Genomic DNA, 17,353 nt, shown 5'->3' with positions numbered 1-17,353 from the left:
ACAGCACCACTATATGCACAAATCCAACAATTGGTTGTGTGATAATATTGATACAATCTCGACACAGATTCCATGAACATTTTCACAATTCAGGATCCAATTCTTCAAACAGCCCAAATGCTTTGGGGTGCTTGGTGTTCCATAGCATTCCTGCAGAAACTGGATGGAGTCTTTGGTAGGTACTGACGGTAGGTATACACACTACGCTTAACAGAGTGAAACTCTCATCTTTACTTCTGTTGCCTGAAAGCGTACTGTGCAGATCAGGACTGTGATCCACTTTGATTTCACACTGAAGCGGGTCTTTGGTGGAGGCTTGGAATCTTGGAATCTGCCTCGGTGCAGTAGTAGAGACATGCTAACCTGCGCTACTGAGGGAGTTCACACCCGTTTACATCCATTCCTCAATGTATGTTAGTGAGGCACTTTTGGAAAATGTGTTTTGGTTTAGTTTAGTTTAGAGATACAGCGTGGAAACTGGCCCTTCGGCCCCCCAAGTCCGAGCCGACCAGCGATCCCCGCACACTATCACTATCTTACACACACTGCGGACAATTTACAATGTTACCAAGCTAATTAGCCTACAAACCTGTATGTCTTTGGAGTGTGTGAGGACACCGGAGCACCTGGAGAATACCCAAGCAGGTCACGGGGAGAGCGTGCAAACATGCAGACAGCCTGTAGTCAAGATCGTACCTGGGTCTCCAAGCTGCGCCACCGTGCCGCCCAAACTATAAGCAATATTTTGTAAATGGAGGAAATTGAGGAATTACTGCAATTCCTGGTTGGGCTTATTGCTTTAAGGATCATTCTCACACTTTCTTATTGATGTCCTCAGACTAACCTCCCTACCCCGGCACTGATGAACTCCACAGCAGATCTAATCCCAAGTATCAACATAATAGTGTCCACAACTCACAACCTCCATGGGGGAGATTATAGAAGGAAGACCTGTGTGTACGTTTCCTCACACCAGACCTGCTCCTGTTGCACGAGACACCTCGCGCCTCATGTATGATGGACTATCAATGCCTGGGTCATTCACCCAAAACTAGCTTGTCCTCACCCGGCACAGTTTAATCTGTGTTTTCAGGAGTGTGGGCAGATTTTTTGCTTCTGTTTTTTGGCACCTGTTTTTGCCCAGTGACGCCTATTGTACCGCGAATAAGACTGAGTCACCTGGAGGGAGATCTCCTGTTTTCACTGAATGTGGTCACAGGTTCTGTTCCTTCCACTCGAGAGGGTAGATTAAGCCATGTTCTTTTCCAAAGATTAACAGCCCTTGAGCAATGCATAACTGAATTTTACCTGATACTTTCTTACTTGACAGGATTTGGCCCTTGAGGGTGTGTAGTATACTGCCAGAGCAGGGTGATTACGATGCACATACTTGTGGGAGCAGCAAGCCTCTGCAACAACCTTGCATTCCATTCCATTGCATTTCAAGCCTGTGGGGCAAAAGTAGGCCTCTTGTACTGAAGGGGCCTTCACTGAGAATTGAGACCGCTTTTAGCATTGGTTGAAGAAGATAAAATCAAATTCAGTCTGCTGCTGAGGAACATCTGTTGACTTTCATCCAAATTTCTCTCTTGCACTGAAATAATATCAAAAAGGCTTTTCACTTACATATTCACAGCTGCAAATTTACCAATGAAGTTGATGGGGTGTTTGCTCCTGTTATGCTCTGTTCTCTCTACCTCCCACATGGCCCATAAAGTCGTAAGGAATAGGAGTAGAATTAGGCCATTCGGCCCATCAAGTCTACTCCGCCATTCAATCATGGCTGATCTATCTTTCCCATCTAACCCCATTCTCCTGCCTTCTTGCCATAACCTCTGACACCTGTACTAATCAAGAATCTATCTATCTCTGCCTTAAAAATAACCACTGATTTGGCCTTCACAACCATCTGTGGCGAAGAATTCCACAGATTCACCACCCTCTGACTACAGAAATTCCTCCTCGTCTTCCTAAAAAAAGGTCCTTTAATTCTGAGGCTATGACCTCTAGTCCTAGACTCTCACACTTGTGGAAACATCCTCTCCACATCCACTCTATCCAAGCCGTTCACTATTCTGGTACAGGCTACTCAGCCCCTCTGATCTGCTGTGTAATTCCCTCAGACCATCCTGTTCCCCTTCTCCGGTTTTAGCTATCGTTGTGCTGCCCTGGGACCCACAGTCTCACTGTTTTTTCTCCGATGTGGTTTTCTCCGCAGGGAGTTCCAGTGGATTTCCCATCTGCCGGTCAGTGGAGTCCTGGACAAGCAGACAGTCCACCAGATGGCCGTGCCGCGCTGCGGAGTGCAGGACGTCGGGAGCCACGGGAGCTGGGGGGGGCGAGTGGAGGCCCTCTTCCTCGGCCGAGCCGGGGATTCCCGGCGGGTGAAGCGCTACTCACAGCAAGGTAAACTCTGGTGTAGGAAGGAACTGCAGATGCTGGTTTAAATCGAAGATGGACACAAAAAGCTGGTGTAACTCAGCGGGATGGGCAGCATCTCTGGAGAGAAGGAATAGGTGATGTTTCGGGGACGAAGGAGGGTCTCGACCCGAAGTGTCACCCATACCTTCTCTCCAGAGATGTTGCCTGTCCCGTTGAGTTACTCCAGCTTTTTTGTGTCCATCTAAGGTAAACGCTGGCCTGGGCCCTCGATCCCCTGATAATAGCAGCGTGTTGCGGCAAAGCTTTAAAATGTCCTGACAGGGGGCCGCGGACTGAAGCATTAGCTGTTTCTCCCTCCATACATGCTGACTGTCCTCCTCAGTGTTTCCAGCAGTTTCTGTTTGGACTTCAGATTCCCAGCATGTGTTTTGCTTTGCATTTTCAAGGCTTTAATCAGTAAGGAGTATGGATGCATATATGAAGTGAGGAGAGAAAATCAGTGATTTGTGTTGCTGGTATTTCAACACTAGTTTCTGCATTTTAAACATTGGCTCATGTTTAAAATGAAGAAATACAGAACGGCGGGGTTGTGACAATTACAATCTTATCCGATTAATTTAAATCGCACAGATGCTAGTCCTCACAGATTTCTAGTGCTCTGTGGACGACACTGCTATGTGTTGGTCCCTCGAGCTGGGGGTGCCAGTTGTTCATCAAATACTTGGGCTGTGAGTGTGGGAAGGAACTGCAGAAGCTGGTTTAAACCAAAGATATACATCAAAAAGCTGGAGTAACTCAGCAGGACAGACAGTCTTTTCTGGAGGAAAGGAATAGGTCACATTTCGAGTCAAGACCCTTCGTTGCTGTTGCTTGCTGAAGCCTCTGAGTCCTCCCAGTGCTCATCTCCCAGGTTACATTGGATAGCAGTTGTCAGCAGCTCCATGTTTCCAAGTGCCAAGACAGCTACAATCCTACCGGTTTAATCAAGTTGAGTTTTGACAACTGTCAACACTGCCCGCTCTCTGTATACGTTGCAAGTGCACCAGAGAGAACTAGTTTACAACCCTAGAGCTGTGCAGTGGTTTCACTTTAAGAAGCAGTGATTTTTAATGCTTTAGTTGCCAGGTTTTGTCGCTTCTCCTGAGCGTGCCGAGCCACACTCCCCCCGAACCAACACCCAACATGTACCTGTGGAAGATGCCTTCTCTGCACCACGCCTGCAAATTCCTTCATCCACTTCTCGCGAGAAGGATGGAAGATTACTTATATTCGGAAAAGTCTCAGAGAACTGCACTGAGAAACATTCCAGATCTCAGTTGAATTTAGGAGGAAGCGATTACATTACTTTCTTGTTTATAAAAAGCTACTCGGTCAATACCGAATATGGAATGGGGAAAACTACGTATATCAAAATGTTGGTTGGACAGCCTTACTCTATTTGTTTTACGAGATGAAATCCTGATATTCACCCCGATACCAGGATTTTACAGCCTGGTATCGGGAAGAAACCTACGTTTTAAGGAAGGGCCGGGTCTCCATTTGATATTTCCATATGACATGGCAGAAAGCCATTCGGCTCGGTTGAGCCTTTGGCAGCTTGCAAGGCAATCACATTACCCATTCATTTCTCCTGTGACTTTCTGCTTATATTCCCACCAATAACCCCCGGAGAGAACATTGGAGACATTTGCCAATTCACCAAACAATCTTCATGTCTTTGAGACTCAGACAGCACCGGATGTCAGGGTGAAGCATGAACGCTTGACCAGTAATGGCACCTAGGGATGGTGTACTGTGGCCTTGGTGGGTCTTTAGGCTTGATAGATAGTTCCAGTAACATTCCCACAACACCACTTTTGTACAGACACCCTGTGCCTAATGAAGCTACCTGGACATAAGGTAATAAGTGATAGGAGCAGAATTCAGCCATTCAGCCCGTCAAGTCTATTCTGCCATTCATTCATTGCTGATCTTTCTCTCCTTCCTAACCCTATTCTCCTGACTTCTTCCCATAACCCCTGACATGCCAATGACCACACTGTGGCTGACACTAAGCAGAGTTGATCGTCTCAATGCTGCTACTGCAAATGTCCCAGTGGACTTCGGAGACATGAGAAAAACATCACTGGCTGTTAGATGGCCGTGCAGGATATTAGGACCAGTATTTAGCAAAGACTTTTTTCTCTTAAGGAGATATTCCATCAATTTTCATGCCAAGAGGCCTGTTCAAACCTGAACACCTGTAATTTTTCAACGTGTGGTGAACACTTCAGTAACATTACACACGAGAGGGTTCCCCTGTGTCAATCCATCTCCCAACCCCCTGCTGCTGCATGCTGTCCAGACCTGCTGCAGCCTGCAGACTCCCTGATATGTTGGTGCTTGCGGATAAAACTCCATTCCAAGCCATGGTTTGGATGCCTTTCCTTCAGGGACCTTTACATTCTTCACCTTTTCACCCAAATCAAAATAGTTTATTTGCAAATAAACTCAAGTCGGACCTACAGCAAGAAGTGGAGTGGAAATGTCTCAAACTCTTTATCAGCACAGAATTTTGGGCCACTATTGTTTTCCCCATTTTTTTTGTCTCGGCAAATTAGCACGGTTCCTGTGTTATATTTCCATTCTCGTTGCTGTCAATTCCTACTCTCTGAGTCTTAAAGTCATGGGTTCAAACTCCCCTCCAGGACACAGTCAAATAATTTCCGCCTTGATGGAGCGCTGCATGGTCAGGGTTGTTGAAGTTCTCGGGAGAAATAAAAACCGCCTGCATTTTTAGGCTGATTTTATACTGTAGGTTCTGAAGGACAATGCAAGGAAGAGCAGAGTATCCTGGCCGGCATTACTTCCTCAATCAACACTGGAATACACAGAACCGCTCATTTATCCCATTCGCCATTTGTGGCCTCTTTCATTGTGTGAACTGATGTCTGCGTTTGCTTACATAACAGTGTCTGAATTTAATGTACTTTTCCTGGGTCATGCAGTCAACCCGAACTGGGGATAATTTGAACTGAGCTGGGTGGTTATCACATGGTCAGTTTCCTGCCCGTGGGGATTGTAGGAGATCTTAATCCCACATAATTTGCTTCACAGCCAAGTTCTTTCACATGGGACAAAGCAAGCTCCCTCAAATGGCCATGAGATTAATGCCAGACCGTGGCACAGCGGTAGAGCTGCTGCCTCACAGTGCCAGTCAGTGCGCAGTCTGTACGTTCTCCCTGTGACTGCATGGGTTGTCTCCACATGTTTCTGGGTTCCTCCCACATTATAACGCTGTGCAGATTTGTATGTTATTCGGCTTCTGTAAATTGCCCCAAGTGTGTAGGATGCAAAAGTGGGATAGCACAGAACTAGAGTGATCAATAGAAGGCGTGGACTCAGTGGGCTGAATGGCCTGTAGCCATGCTGTATCTCTAAACTCTAAACAATCTGCGTGGCCACAAAGTGACCTTCCCAGTGCAGCTTTAAATCGTGACACGGTGAATTATCAATCATCCCTGACAGGACAAATGTTGTTTGATTAGTCTCACCTACGACAGTGCAACACTCCCCAGTCCTGCTTTTCCTTCACTACAGATTAGAGCTAAATTCCAGAGTACAGTACCTGTACCAGATTGACAGTCAGTCAACACAGATGAGTGTACAAGTTGAAGAATAAGTTCCTAACCCTCGAGAATAAGAGATTTTGGCTATTGCACCATGTTTTAATTTAGGCTTCTGCCAGGACTGTTTGCTCTTCTGCAGCGGAGGTGTTGGATGTTGAAAGATGGCCGTGTTTGCCCGTGGCTTGCTTTGGGAACTAATCGCCAAAAGAATGCAGAACCTGGTACAAAAATATTTGAAGTGATATGGAATTTTACATCCTCGCAGCACCATGCAGAGTCAATAGTTTATACTCGCTGGTCATTCTTGGCATGCTGAATTGATCTAATATTTCTGCTATGCCACCGATATATTATCACATATGCGGGAAAAGGGTACTTTTGAGAGATCTCTTTCTACCATTGACGGGGCTTTGGTGTGCTCCTGGTCCATGCCCCTCAATGTCATGTGAAAGACCTTGCCTAAAAAAGAATGTGGTAAATTAGTTCCAAGGCTGGGTCATAGGAGAATTATTCCCAAGTCTTTTAGATGTTGTCGGTGGGGTACAGAGAGATCAGTCAGCACTCTGTCACCTTGCTGTTTGTAATATATATTAATGATTCAGCCCTAATTGTTAAGGGGCACGATGAACATTTTGGCAAATTATATGAATGTCGATTTTGTGGTTGACAGTCAGGAGGAAGGCTGTTGACTGCAGGAAAGTAGGGACGGTTTGGTCTGTTGAGTAGCAAAAGGAATTTAATCCAGAGAAGTGTAAGGGAATGCATTTTGGGAGCTTCAATAGTGCAAGAGAATAGACAATATATGGCAAGATATTGAGGGATGTGAAGAAGCTATGGGACCTTGGAGTGTACGTTTACAGATCCTTAGAAGCATAAACTGGATAAAGGTTTACAGAAACTTTTTATTAGCAGAGAATAAACTATGGATTCAAATATGTGGATATGTTTAATAATGTCCGTCTTAGAGCAATGGAGAGGGAAATCTAAGTTTGGGGAACCAGGATGTAAAGGTGGTTTGGGTAATGCTTAAAAAAAACTTGAAAAGTCACCAATAGAAGTGATATATTCGTTGTTGAGCACTTACCATGTGGTAAAACAGAGTATATAAGAAAAACATAGTGGGAGCTTGCCAGGAGATAAAGGAATAATCATAGGGGATTTTTAATCTACATGTAGACTGGGGACATTGGCTTGGCAGAGAACGTTTGGACGAGCAGAGTTTTTTCAGGGTGATTTCTCAGAAGAACACGTTTTGGAGCCAGCTGGGGAACAGGCTGTAATAATTAATGGCCACATCATGTAGAAGTGATCTTTATATGATTGAGTGTGACATTCAGTTTGAGATGGGAGGGGGGGGGGAGAGAATGGACTCTGGTTTAGTAATTTAAATGTAAATAAAGTCAATTGTTGGGGCGTGAATGTAGAGTGAGTTAAAAATGTGGTTAAGGGATTGTTAAGTAGAAATCCAGTGGGAGACATTTAAAGGGACCCTTTTGAATTCACAGAATGGATATATTCCACCAAAAAAGAAAAATTCGAAGGGAAGGATCCACCTTTCCTGGTTAACAACAACATTCTATTCAAAAGAGCCAGGTACCACAAGAGACTGCAGAACTTTATTAGCTCTGCTTCTCTCACTGCAGACGCTGCCTGACCTATTTCATGTGTTTTCAATTTTATTTATAATACCACCTTATCTAGTAACATAGAAAATAGGCGCAGGCTTAGGCCATTCGGCCCTTTGAGCCAGCACCGCTATTCAATATGATCATGGCTGATCATCCAAAATCAGTACCCCGTTCTGGCTTTTTCCACATATCCCTTGATTCCCTTAGCCCTAAGAGCTAAATCTAACCATCTTGAAAATCGCAATTTTACCCCACACCCTTGCTACTCGTGTGGCCCACTGGTGTGAAATCCATTCTCTTATTTTGAGGGGCGTCTCCACCACTCTGTCCCCCATGTCCAGCAGCGGAGGGACCCTAGATTGTCGCCCGCCCCCACAGATACCTGGCGTTGGCTGCACCAAGCTTCATAGCGCCCCTCAGCACGTACTGTACTCATGCATTCTGCAGTGGGCCAGTCGGCAACGTTCCCCGACATACATCTCGCTCTGCTGGGAAGTTAACAAAGCTTGGGCAGACCAAAGAGCTTCATGTCCCCAGAGTCCTGGAGCAGAGGCACCAGGCCTGTGTAACCTCCATCCTTGGTTATGGCTGTATGGGTTGAACCTCACTGTTTGCCTGCTATCCAGTGTCACTGGCTGGAGGAGATTGTTTCAGCAGCTGTCAGGCCCCAGGGAGTGAACAGACCCTTGGAAGTGACGAAAACCAACATTGTTGAAAAAAAACCCTGTCAAAGCTGATTAATTCTGGAGCTTTGGGAATTGCTGTCAGGAGTCTAGGTGTCCAAGCATTCCTGGGAAATTTTGGAAAGGATGTTTGTGGACAGTGATTAGAAGCAGCAGGAATCTCTGTGTAAGCAGTTCATTTCCTAGCTTGGGGAATTGGGAGCCCCGAACATTTGCCACAAAATTCTCGCCGTGCAAATCCAATTGAGGGCTCGGAACTGATCAATTTTGATTTTTGTTTTTTGCTGTGGTATTTAGAAATAAAGAACTGAAATCTAACTTGGCTGAAAGCTGCTTTCGAGGTTCGTTGGTGCATTCTGTGGAATTGTTTCGGAGTGAGTAAAGACATGAAAATTTATGATTCCTGACCTTATCAGCACTATTAATTATCAGGAGTCCTTCAAATCACTCACAGTCTGTGCTGATAGAACTGGGGCACACTGAGCAAGGAAGTCAATGGTTAGTTTTACCCTAAGTCATTATGGATCTCAACTTACATAACATGGGCTTATAACAGCTCCAGACACAGGAAAAATCAGCAGAGCTGCAGGCTTGATATGTAGTGGCTACTGGTGAAACGTATGCAGGGGCAAGATTTGGTTTTAGATTTTCATCATCATCATCATTGTTGTTGAAAACATTAGCGACGCGGTGCTGGTTTCCAACGGGAACGGTGACGCACGCACCACACACCTCTGTCCTCCAGTTCCTGCGGACTTCTGCCGCTGGAAGTATAGGATTTTGGTGTGTGTGCTTTATCATCATTCCTTACAATGCTGTGTACGACAGTGATCGCAACTTCTACTGAAGTGTGGGTAGCCGTTGGCTCGCTAGAAGCTCATCCGCCCTTTATAGATTTTGCTATATCTTAATCTACAAAAAAGGTTTAAGCTAGGAAAGTGATTTATTTTCTTCTAGCCTGCTCACTGCAATTTGATGAGGGCAACCAATTCTTAGTCAATGGCCTTATAAATCATACCACATCCAATGATTGAATCAGGTAAGGTGCTGAAGGATCTTGACACATCCTCCATCTTCCCAAAGGGATTCTTTTGATTGTCGTTGCCTATACCTGTCATTTGCTTTTCCACTATCAAACTTTCAATGACCTTTGTCATTCAAATCACTAAATCTTGCCTTTGGAAGCAGTTCTGAAGTGAGTGAATGTTATCTGTTTCTACTGTAAATAAAATTACATGCAAGTCAGGGAGTGTTTTTCTCTACTATATTGAGGTAAGTACCTGGACCAAGACAATGCTTTAGTTCTTTTAACTTTGAGGTGATGGGAAGGTATTGTTTGATTGAATCATATATGTGTAACTACTGGCAATAAAATAGCAATATCAAAGGATTTCTTAACTTCAAATTCCCTAAAATCCTGTTGTAAAAAGACATTATCAAATGGATGTGATCAAGAAAATATTTATATAGAGTTTATGTTACCCATTTGTCCGTAATGGTGAAGATGTCAATGGCAGTGAGATGGTTACATGAATGCACTCATTGTTCCCAATCTTCTCGTTGAAGCAAAGTGACTCAAAAAAATCTTTTGAACTCGGAATTACCTTTTGAAATACAATGTTGACTCAACAGGTTCAAATTGTACTGTTGGTATTAAGTGCATGATCTAACTTTGATTCTTCAGTACACCCCACAGGGAGTGCTCAATTACCAGAGGCTTGATCTGTTCAGAGTCTTCTCAAACCTGCTCTTGTGCTTAAAGAATCCCACTGGGTGTTTCCAAAGAAGAGCAAAAGGGTCCTTCTGCCTGGCTGGCCGACTTACATCCTCCAGCCCTTGTGTTAACTGAATGTTCTTCTCTCATTGTGTGGTTCGTATAATCAAATCTAACATTACTCAGCCAACATATATCCTTTCTTGAACTTGCTAACCTCCATGTCTTTCTCAGGGGTGTAGCTTCCATTGTCAATTCGAATGTTCTTGAAAAGCCTGGCTCCCCAGGTCAATGTGTTAATAATTTTTATAACTCCTGAATTATGCCCATAATAAAATGCCAAGATTCATTTCATTAATGTAATGGAGAATTATATTTGATGGGAATTTTTAAAAGAAGAGGAGATGGCATCTTGAGCAGTAAATGTGTTGAATTGAGAACACGTGAAATAAAAATAAAAAAGTAGAAACCCCTCTGCCAGATTAAGATCAGGCCTGATCATTTACCTCAGTACAACCTTCTTGGTTAAAGTCTCTTGAGTCCCTTAATATCCACCAATCTCTGCCCTGAGTAGACCCAGTAAACGAGCTTGTACAGCCCTCTTGAGTGAAGAAATTAAATGATGGGCACTTCACTTTGAGGGTATGACCTCTGTTTCCAGATATGTTATCCAGGGGAAACATCATCCCTGCCTTTATCCTGTATAACCCCTTTATTTTCTTTGGAGGTACCAGCTATTCAGATGTAGGAATCTTGACCAAAAAACAAAGTGCTGTAGGAATTCAATGGGTCAGGTAATATCAGTGGCGAGAAATGGACAGTGTGTTGTGTCTCTCCCAAGTCCATTACAATCCCCGCAAATCTTCTCCCTCCCAGAGGCCAGGATATAAATCCCCGATCCACATTCAGCGGGTCAATTTCTGATTCCTCCAACATGATATCACCAAGATACACATCTTCCTTTCCCCTCTGCATTCAACATTGCAAAGAGAATGTACTGTTTTTATTGGCATTTGTTCACAAGATAAGGATGTCCCTGGCAATTTATTATCTACCCTCGAATGAGAAGGCAATTAAAAGTCACAGTAGGCAAGTAAGGATGGATAATTCCTATTCTGAAGTGACACTAGTGCACCAAATATTTTTGAAAATCCAGAAGTTTCATGGAGATTAGGCATGTTTTAAAATCTTGATTTATTTAATGACTTGAGTATAAATTCCCCATTTCCCTTTGTAAGATTTGAACTCATAACTCTTGATCAGCAGCCCAAGAATCTGACAGTTAACCTTGACTTAACCAATACGTCACTAGTCCAACACACTGTTCAGTTCAATACTCTGTCTGGTTCATTGCTCACTCTCCACAAATTCCCACCCCCTTCTCAAAACAATGGAAAGAGATGAAGCATCTATACATTTACCCCTCTCTTCCCATTATCCAGAATCGCAGGCACTCTTCCCACTCTTCTTCTTCTGGTCCTAATACAGAGCCTTGTATAAACCAAACAAAGTAGAATGAAGGTTGGTAATTCCTCAGCCACTGCCGACCATTGACCATAAACTGGATTAACAACCTATCAATGCAGGGCACCATTTTGTTGACAATTGGGAATTTGATACTGGGTCAGTGAGAAGATGGGGAGATGTTCCTTTGAGGAAGCGGTTAAGAGGCATTTATATTTTCACAAACACACTGCATCGATGGTCTTCATCAGCTGCTCGAGTAGTAATAATTTTTTGTCCTCAGTTAAGATGTCGATTGGTCAAGCAAGGACTCACAAACTAATTCCAAACTCTCTCCAATTTGACGAGGAATCTGGAGAAATATAAGTCAAGCAATTACTTCCAGCACTGACGCTTCTGCACAAACTAATTGTTTACTTAGACTGCAGTTAAAGCGCGGAGAAGGCCTTATCTTCGAGGGAACGGTGATTATTGCAAATGGGAGCAGTTCCACAACAGTTCTGTCTACACTTAATGATTTGTTAATACTAACATTGGCTAGAGATGCATGCTTTGCAACTCTGCAAATAACTAAATGCTGTCCTTTTGCCTTTTCCAAGAAATGCAACGTGTCTGCCGGTTCCCATATCAGAAGCGAACTTCCTGATTATCTCACACAAATTGCTGTACATTCCAGAGTTCAATAGTTTGTGCCCAGTCAACCGTTATTTCCTTCCACAATCCAGCCTGGCTCCCTTTTATATTATTGGGATGGAAGACAGAAATTTGAGGCTTTCTATGAGAAGATTTTCTGTAAGAGGATTTTTATGGAACTACTTTTTAAATTGAAAACCTTCCTCCAGTTCCCAATTGCTAAGGCTGCTAACCATCACTGCAGAAATTAGCTATCAGTGGAGGGTAATATTTTCTGTGATGCATGATTTGTTTGAAAGCCCAGGCACTCATTGTCAGGTCTCACATGTGAATAAAAATAACATTCTGATTATGTCTGGTGTTCATGAAACCACAAACCAACGAGGAAATAACCTCTGCTTGAGAGAGAATTTACAATAAGATAGCTATATTGAGAATCATACATGACACAGCCAAATAGCCATCAAACCTGAAGCCACTGGTTGATTATAAAGAGGAAATTCTTTGCTAGATCCTGCTGGAAGTTCCCTCTGTGAGACGAGTCAGCATTAGTAACAATTGTTGATATTTGTTAAATCTATATTATACTAAAACTCTTCCCTCTGTTCCAACATCCCAAATTTCCGTGTGTGTGCAGGGTTGTGTTGACTTTCTTTTATTCTCCTTAATTTGTATCTTCTTCCAAAACGCTTGGCTACAGCCTTCCCATTTTCACCCATGCTACTCACATTTTTCCCCTTGTTGGGATAAACATCTTCCCGTCGCATTCTAACCTATATTCCCAAAATTTTTAAAGTTTTAATCATTGATTTAAAAAAAATTATATGCTTTTAAGTGGGAGACTTGCAGCACTTTCCATTGGTGATGTCACAGTGCCATCTCACAGACGTCCAATCACAATGGATCTCATTTACATATGACATCACAATGGGACTGGGGTGTGAGATTGCAACCGTCTCGTGTTTCCACGAATGCAATCAACCTGGCGTGCACAATCAAATGAGATCAAATAGAACAAGTTGTCCTCCCCCCCCTCTCTCCCCCCCCCCCCCCCCCCCCCCCACTCTCTGCCCCCTCTCTCCCTCTCTACCCCCTGGTTCTGGGACTCACCCAACATTGGGAACATTTTTCCTGCCTCTAGCTTGTCCAGTCCTTTTATAATATTTTTTTAGAAGTGGAAGTTGTTATTGTACGTGTGTCCCAAGGTGTAAATGGGCAGCTATTATTGTTGTTTACTCTAATAAAGAATTGGCTTGGTATAACGTCCGCGGGCTCAAGCCTCATCATGCATGATCCAAGGTGAAGAGTAAGTGCAATATTAAGGGGTTGCTGCATCATTGAAAGTGCCAGCATTGGAAAGAGATGCCAATTTACAGTTGTGTGGTCCTCAAGGGTGAACATAAAAGATTCCACAGCACTTTTGTAATGAAAAGTTGGGAGATCCTCCCTACTCCAGCCTAATTCAATTCTTCAGCTAGCTGCAAAGAAAGGGAGAGTGGTTCTATGTCTCTCATACTATCGCCTGTAGGAGCTGCTGTTTAAACTGGCAGCATCTTTCCAAAGTTACAAAAGTAATTTGTTGCTCTAACGGAGAGTTGGGCAACCTGAGCTCAGGCAGAGGACTGCACATGGGCTAACGGCGGCATTTAATTCTGATGCACATTCTGAAGTATTTAGAATGGTCACCCGTGCAGTCAAGCAACTGGCTACGATAGGATACGATACGATACAACATAACCTTATTTATCCCAGGAAGGATTTGTGATCTGAGTAATCTCTGACTCTGCCTTTCCTTTCTTCTCTTCAGGAGAGAAGTGGTACAAGCACGACCTGACGTACAGGATTATAAACTGGCCCAGGTACCTGGAGCAACACCGAGTGCGGTTGGCGGTGAAAACGGCCTTTGAGCTGTGGAGCAATGCGTCGCCATTGGTCTTCCGGGAAGTGATGGATGGCCCCGCTGACATCCGACTTGCCTTCTACCAGGGCGAGCACAATGATGGGATCGGCAACGCTTTTGATGGACCAGGTGCTGACTGCTGTCTCATCGTAAGATTCATATTTAACATGCAGTCTTAAGTACAGTCCACCTTCAGGTGCCGAACCCAAAGTACTAAAACCACTGGTGAGGCTAGGGCTGGGTTACTCTGTACGGATCTGGCTGCCACATCAAGGCATCAGAGAGGGAGCAGAGGAGATTGACTGGCATGTTGCCTGGGGTGGAGTGTTTCCATTCTGAGGAGAGACTGAATTTATTTTCCTTGGAAAGGAAGAGGCTGGGAGGGGGATGCAATAGCTTCATACACAATTATGAGGGGCATGAACAAGGTAGACATTGGAAACCTTTCTCCGTGGGCATTGAGGGGCATACTTCAGAAGGAAAGCAGGAGGGTAGGAAGGGGGTAAACAATAACTCCAGCAGATAAAAAATAAGGAGAATCTAGTGAGATTTTTTAAGATCTAGTTAAATCTTATGAAAGCCCCTCAGAAACCATAATGGTCATAAATGTGTGGAGCCGCAGGAGATGGGCTAAGTCCAAAGTCTCCTTTGTTTTTACCCTGTGAAAGACCAAGGAACATGTGAAAGTTAATGGCGATGCCTTGTGGACAGTCTGTATTACGGTCAAAGAGGCGCTGTATTCCTTGGACGAATGAAAGTAGATACATTTCCTTAAGTTACATATATCTGGGCTTGATCAGATATAACCAATTAATCTCTGGGAAGCTAGAGAAAACAAATTGTAGGAGTCCTGGCTGAGGTATATGTATTGTCATTTGACATGGACAAGGTGCTGGAACACTAAAGATGGCAAATGTTGCGCCTCTAGCAAATGACAAATGAAGGTAGTGATCGGGTACACCACAAACCCTCTGGTGGCATGGGATTGGCGAACTTACCCTTCGGTTTAGGAAGATATTCTGAGTGCTAAGTTTCCAATCAAACTGTGACTTTTCTTAGAGAAGAGCCACTGTGTTTCACCATGCCCCCCTTGTTCATAGGGTTTTCCCAGCATGACTTCCGGTTTGTGCTGGCCAGTTGCACAAGGATATATGGCTCCTATTGGTATCTGAAGTAACTGAGGTGCCAAGCCTCATGCCGTGGTGAAGTCTACCGGCTGGGTATAATTAGTCTACACTTTGTCCAAACCGCTTCAGCAGAACATTAATTACTGTCAGGACTTCGCAACGGTAAAGGTTGTTGACTCCAAAAGCCAACCTGTGTATTGGGTCAATCGGTTTTACAGAAAACCCATTCTATGCGTACTAAAGCCTTGAGCTGCGATGGTTTGAGAGTTTAAGGCTCGTGGGGAGTCACGCATTGATCTGATTTCTGATGCAGCTTTCTCCTGAAGCTGCAGTGCTCATGCTCCGGGCATTGCTGCAGACCAAGAGCAGAATATATAACAATCATTGTCCCCTGCCTGGTGGCATCTTTCCACCACCAGATCTCTCTGTCACAATCTTGTTTCACTCCTTGGTTCACTTCCAACACCCAAATATTTTATCTTTGAATCTTCACATACAGTCACCCTTAAAGACTCTGAATCAGCTAATCACACCAACTTCCATTTCAAATTATTCTTTCCCAGGCTGTGTCCACTTTGACCTAGGTTGGCTCTTTATTCTATCTCCAAAAGTCTACTGGGGGTTTACAACCTGAACACAGTGGTAGTGTCCCAGCCATCTATCACAATGTCAGAGGAATGTTGGCGGAAACTAACCAAACACACACGTGAAATTTTCATCCCTCATTTGTGAAAGTTGCATCAGCCAAAGGACGTATCTCAAAGAAGATTCCGGCAGGTGTCATCTCCCTCTTTTCAATCTCTCCACCTGGTTCAAAAGTCCTTTATTTTCACGTGTACAGTGAAATTTGATTTACCATACAGTCATACAAAAAAACAACAAGATACAAAACTACTTAAAGATTAAACATAAACAGCCACCACAGTGGTGCGTGAGAATCCCCAGGGCCCACTGCATAGGCGAAGACCCACAGCCATCAGTTCAATGTCCAGGCCACACACACGCTCCTTCACCGTGATGTGACCAGAGTTGTACCGACCGCTGTCACTCTCTCTGCAGTCCCCATCCACCCGAACAGTCAGAAAGCCGTCCACACTCGCACTAGACTCCGGGATGTTCTCATGGAGCGATGTCCCTGCAAACACCGAGATCACTGCACTCACGGCACTCCCTCCGAGTCCCCACCAGTGCAGGCTGCATGTCCATCTTGTTTTCGGCTACCTCAAATTCCCCACTGTGATGGAAGGCAAAATGTATACCTTCCTCCTCCTTTTCTCCCGCGGTCGGGGCAATCGAACCATCCAAAGTTGGGGCAATTGAAGCTCCCGCTGTCGGCGATCGAAGCTTCTGCAACGATCTCGAACCGAAATGTCCCCAATCTCTTTTCCCCAGAGATGTTGCCTGACCCGCTGAGTTTACTCTTAGTTTTTGTGTCGAGAATAGTTTTGCAATATTTATTCTCCCACAGAAATCAAATTAATTGCAAGCAGTGACAGTGGCTGTTGAGCCACTAACACCATTGTGAAAATATCAAGGTTTCCGTTTATTCAACTTACACTTGGTTCAATTCTGAAAGACCCAATTAATCCTGAGTAACCTCCAACATTACAACGACGAATAGATAGTTGAAACCCTCTGGGCACAATTCAGGAAATTATGTTAGCTTTAAGGGATGGGGATGTGGGTGATGTGTGGTATTTGTCTCTGGACCCAGTGATTATATTGTGCAAGTGATGAAAGGCTTGATGTTCCACCTGGGATTTGTGCAATTGTGGTTTTGGACCACACAACATCGTGTATTGAGCAATCTATACAATGTTCACTTTTTTAAAATCATACTTACTTATTATTAGAAGATGATGCTTGGCTTCTGGAGACCCCACTGTTGAGCTGAACTTGCTTCTCCATGTCTGTTCCAGGTGGAGCCTTGGCGCATGCTTTCTTCCCCCGAAGAGGAGAAGCCCATTTTGACAATGATGAGAGATGGTCCCTTAATCAGGGCAAAGGCAGGAATCTGTTCATTGTCACAGCACATGAAATTGGACATACACTGGGCCTGGAGCACTCTCCCGTCAAAAACGCATTGATGTCTCCGTTTTATAAAAAGTTAGGCCGGGACTTTATCCTAAACTGGGATGACAAGATGGCCGTTCAGAAACTATATGGTAAGCTTGAGATTTAGATCATCTGCCTACTGTTGCTAATATGATTCAT

At 44.1% G+C, this 17,353-nt stretch overlaps 1 protein-coding gene across 1 annotated transcript in view; it reads left to right on the top strand.

Annotated features, from left to right (window-relative positions):
- The window catches only part of mmp28 (matrix metallopeptidase 28), a 56,085-nt gene that overhangs the window by 23,631 nt on the left and 15,101 nt on the right, over positions 1-17,353 (top strand). Inside the window, exons 3-5 of the mRNA XM_055657876.1 lie at positions 2,219-2,406; positions 13,920-14,141; positions 17,059-17,304. Coding sequence (XP_055513851.1) covers positions 2,219-2,406; positions 13,920-14,141; positions 17,059-17,304 — 656 coding nt within the window. The remainder of the gene's footprint in view (positions 1-2,218; positions 2,407-13,919; positions 14,142-17,058; positions 17,305-17,353) is intronic.

The sequence above is a fragment of the Leucoraja erinacea genome, chromosome 28 (genome assembly GCF_028641065.1).
Source record: "Leucoraja erinacea ecotype New England chromosome 28, Leri_hhj_1, whole genome shotgun sequence".
NCBI lineage: Eukaryota > Metazoa > Chordata > Chondrichthyes > Rajiformes > Rajidae > Leucoraja > Leucoraja erinaceus.
This window is presented reverse-complemented; position numbering and strand designations above follow the sequence as displayed.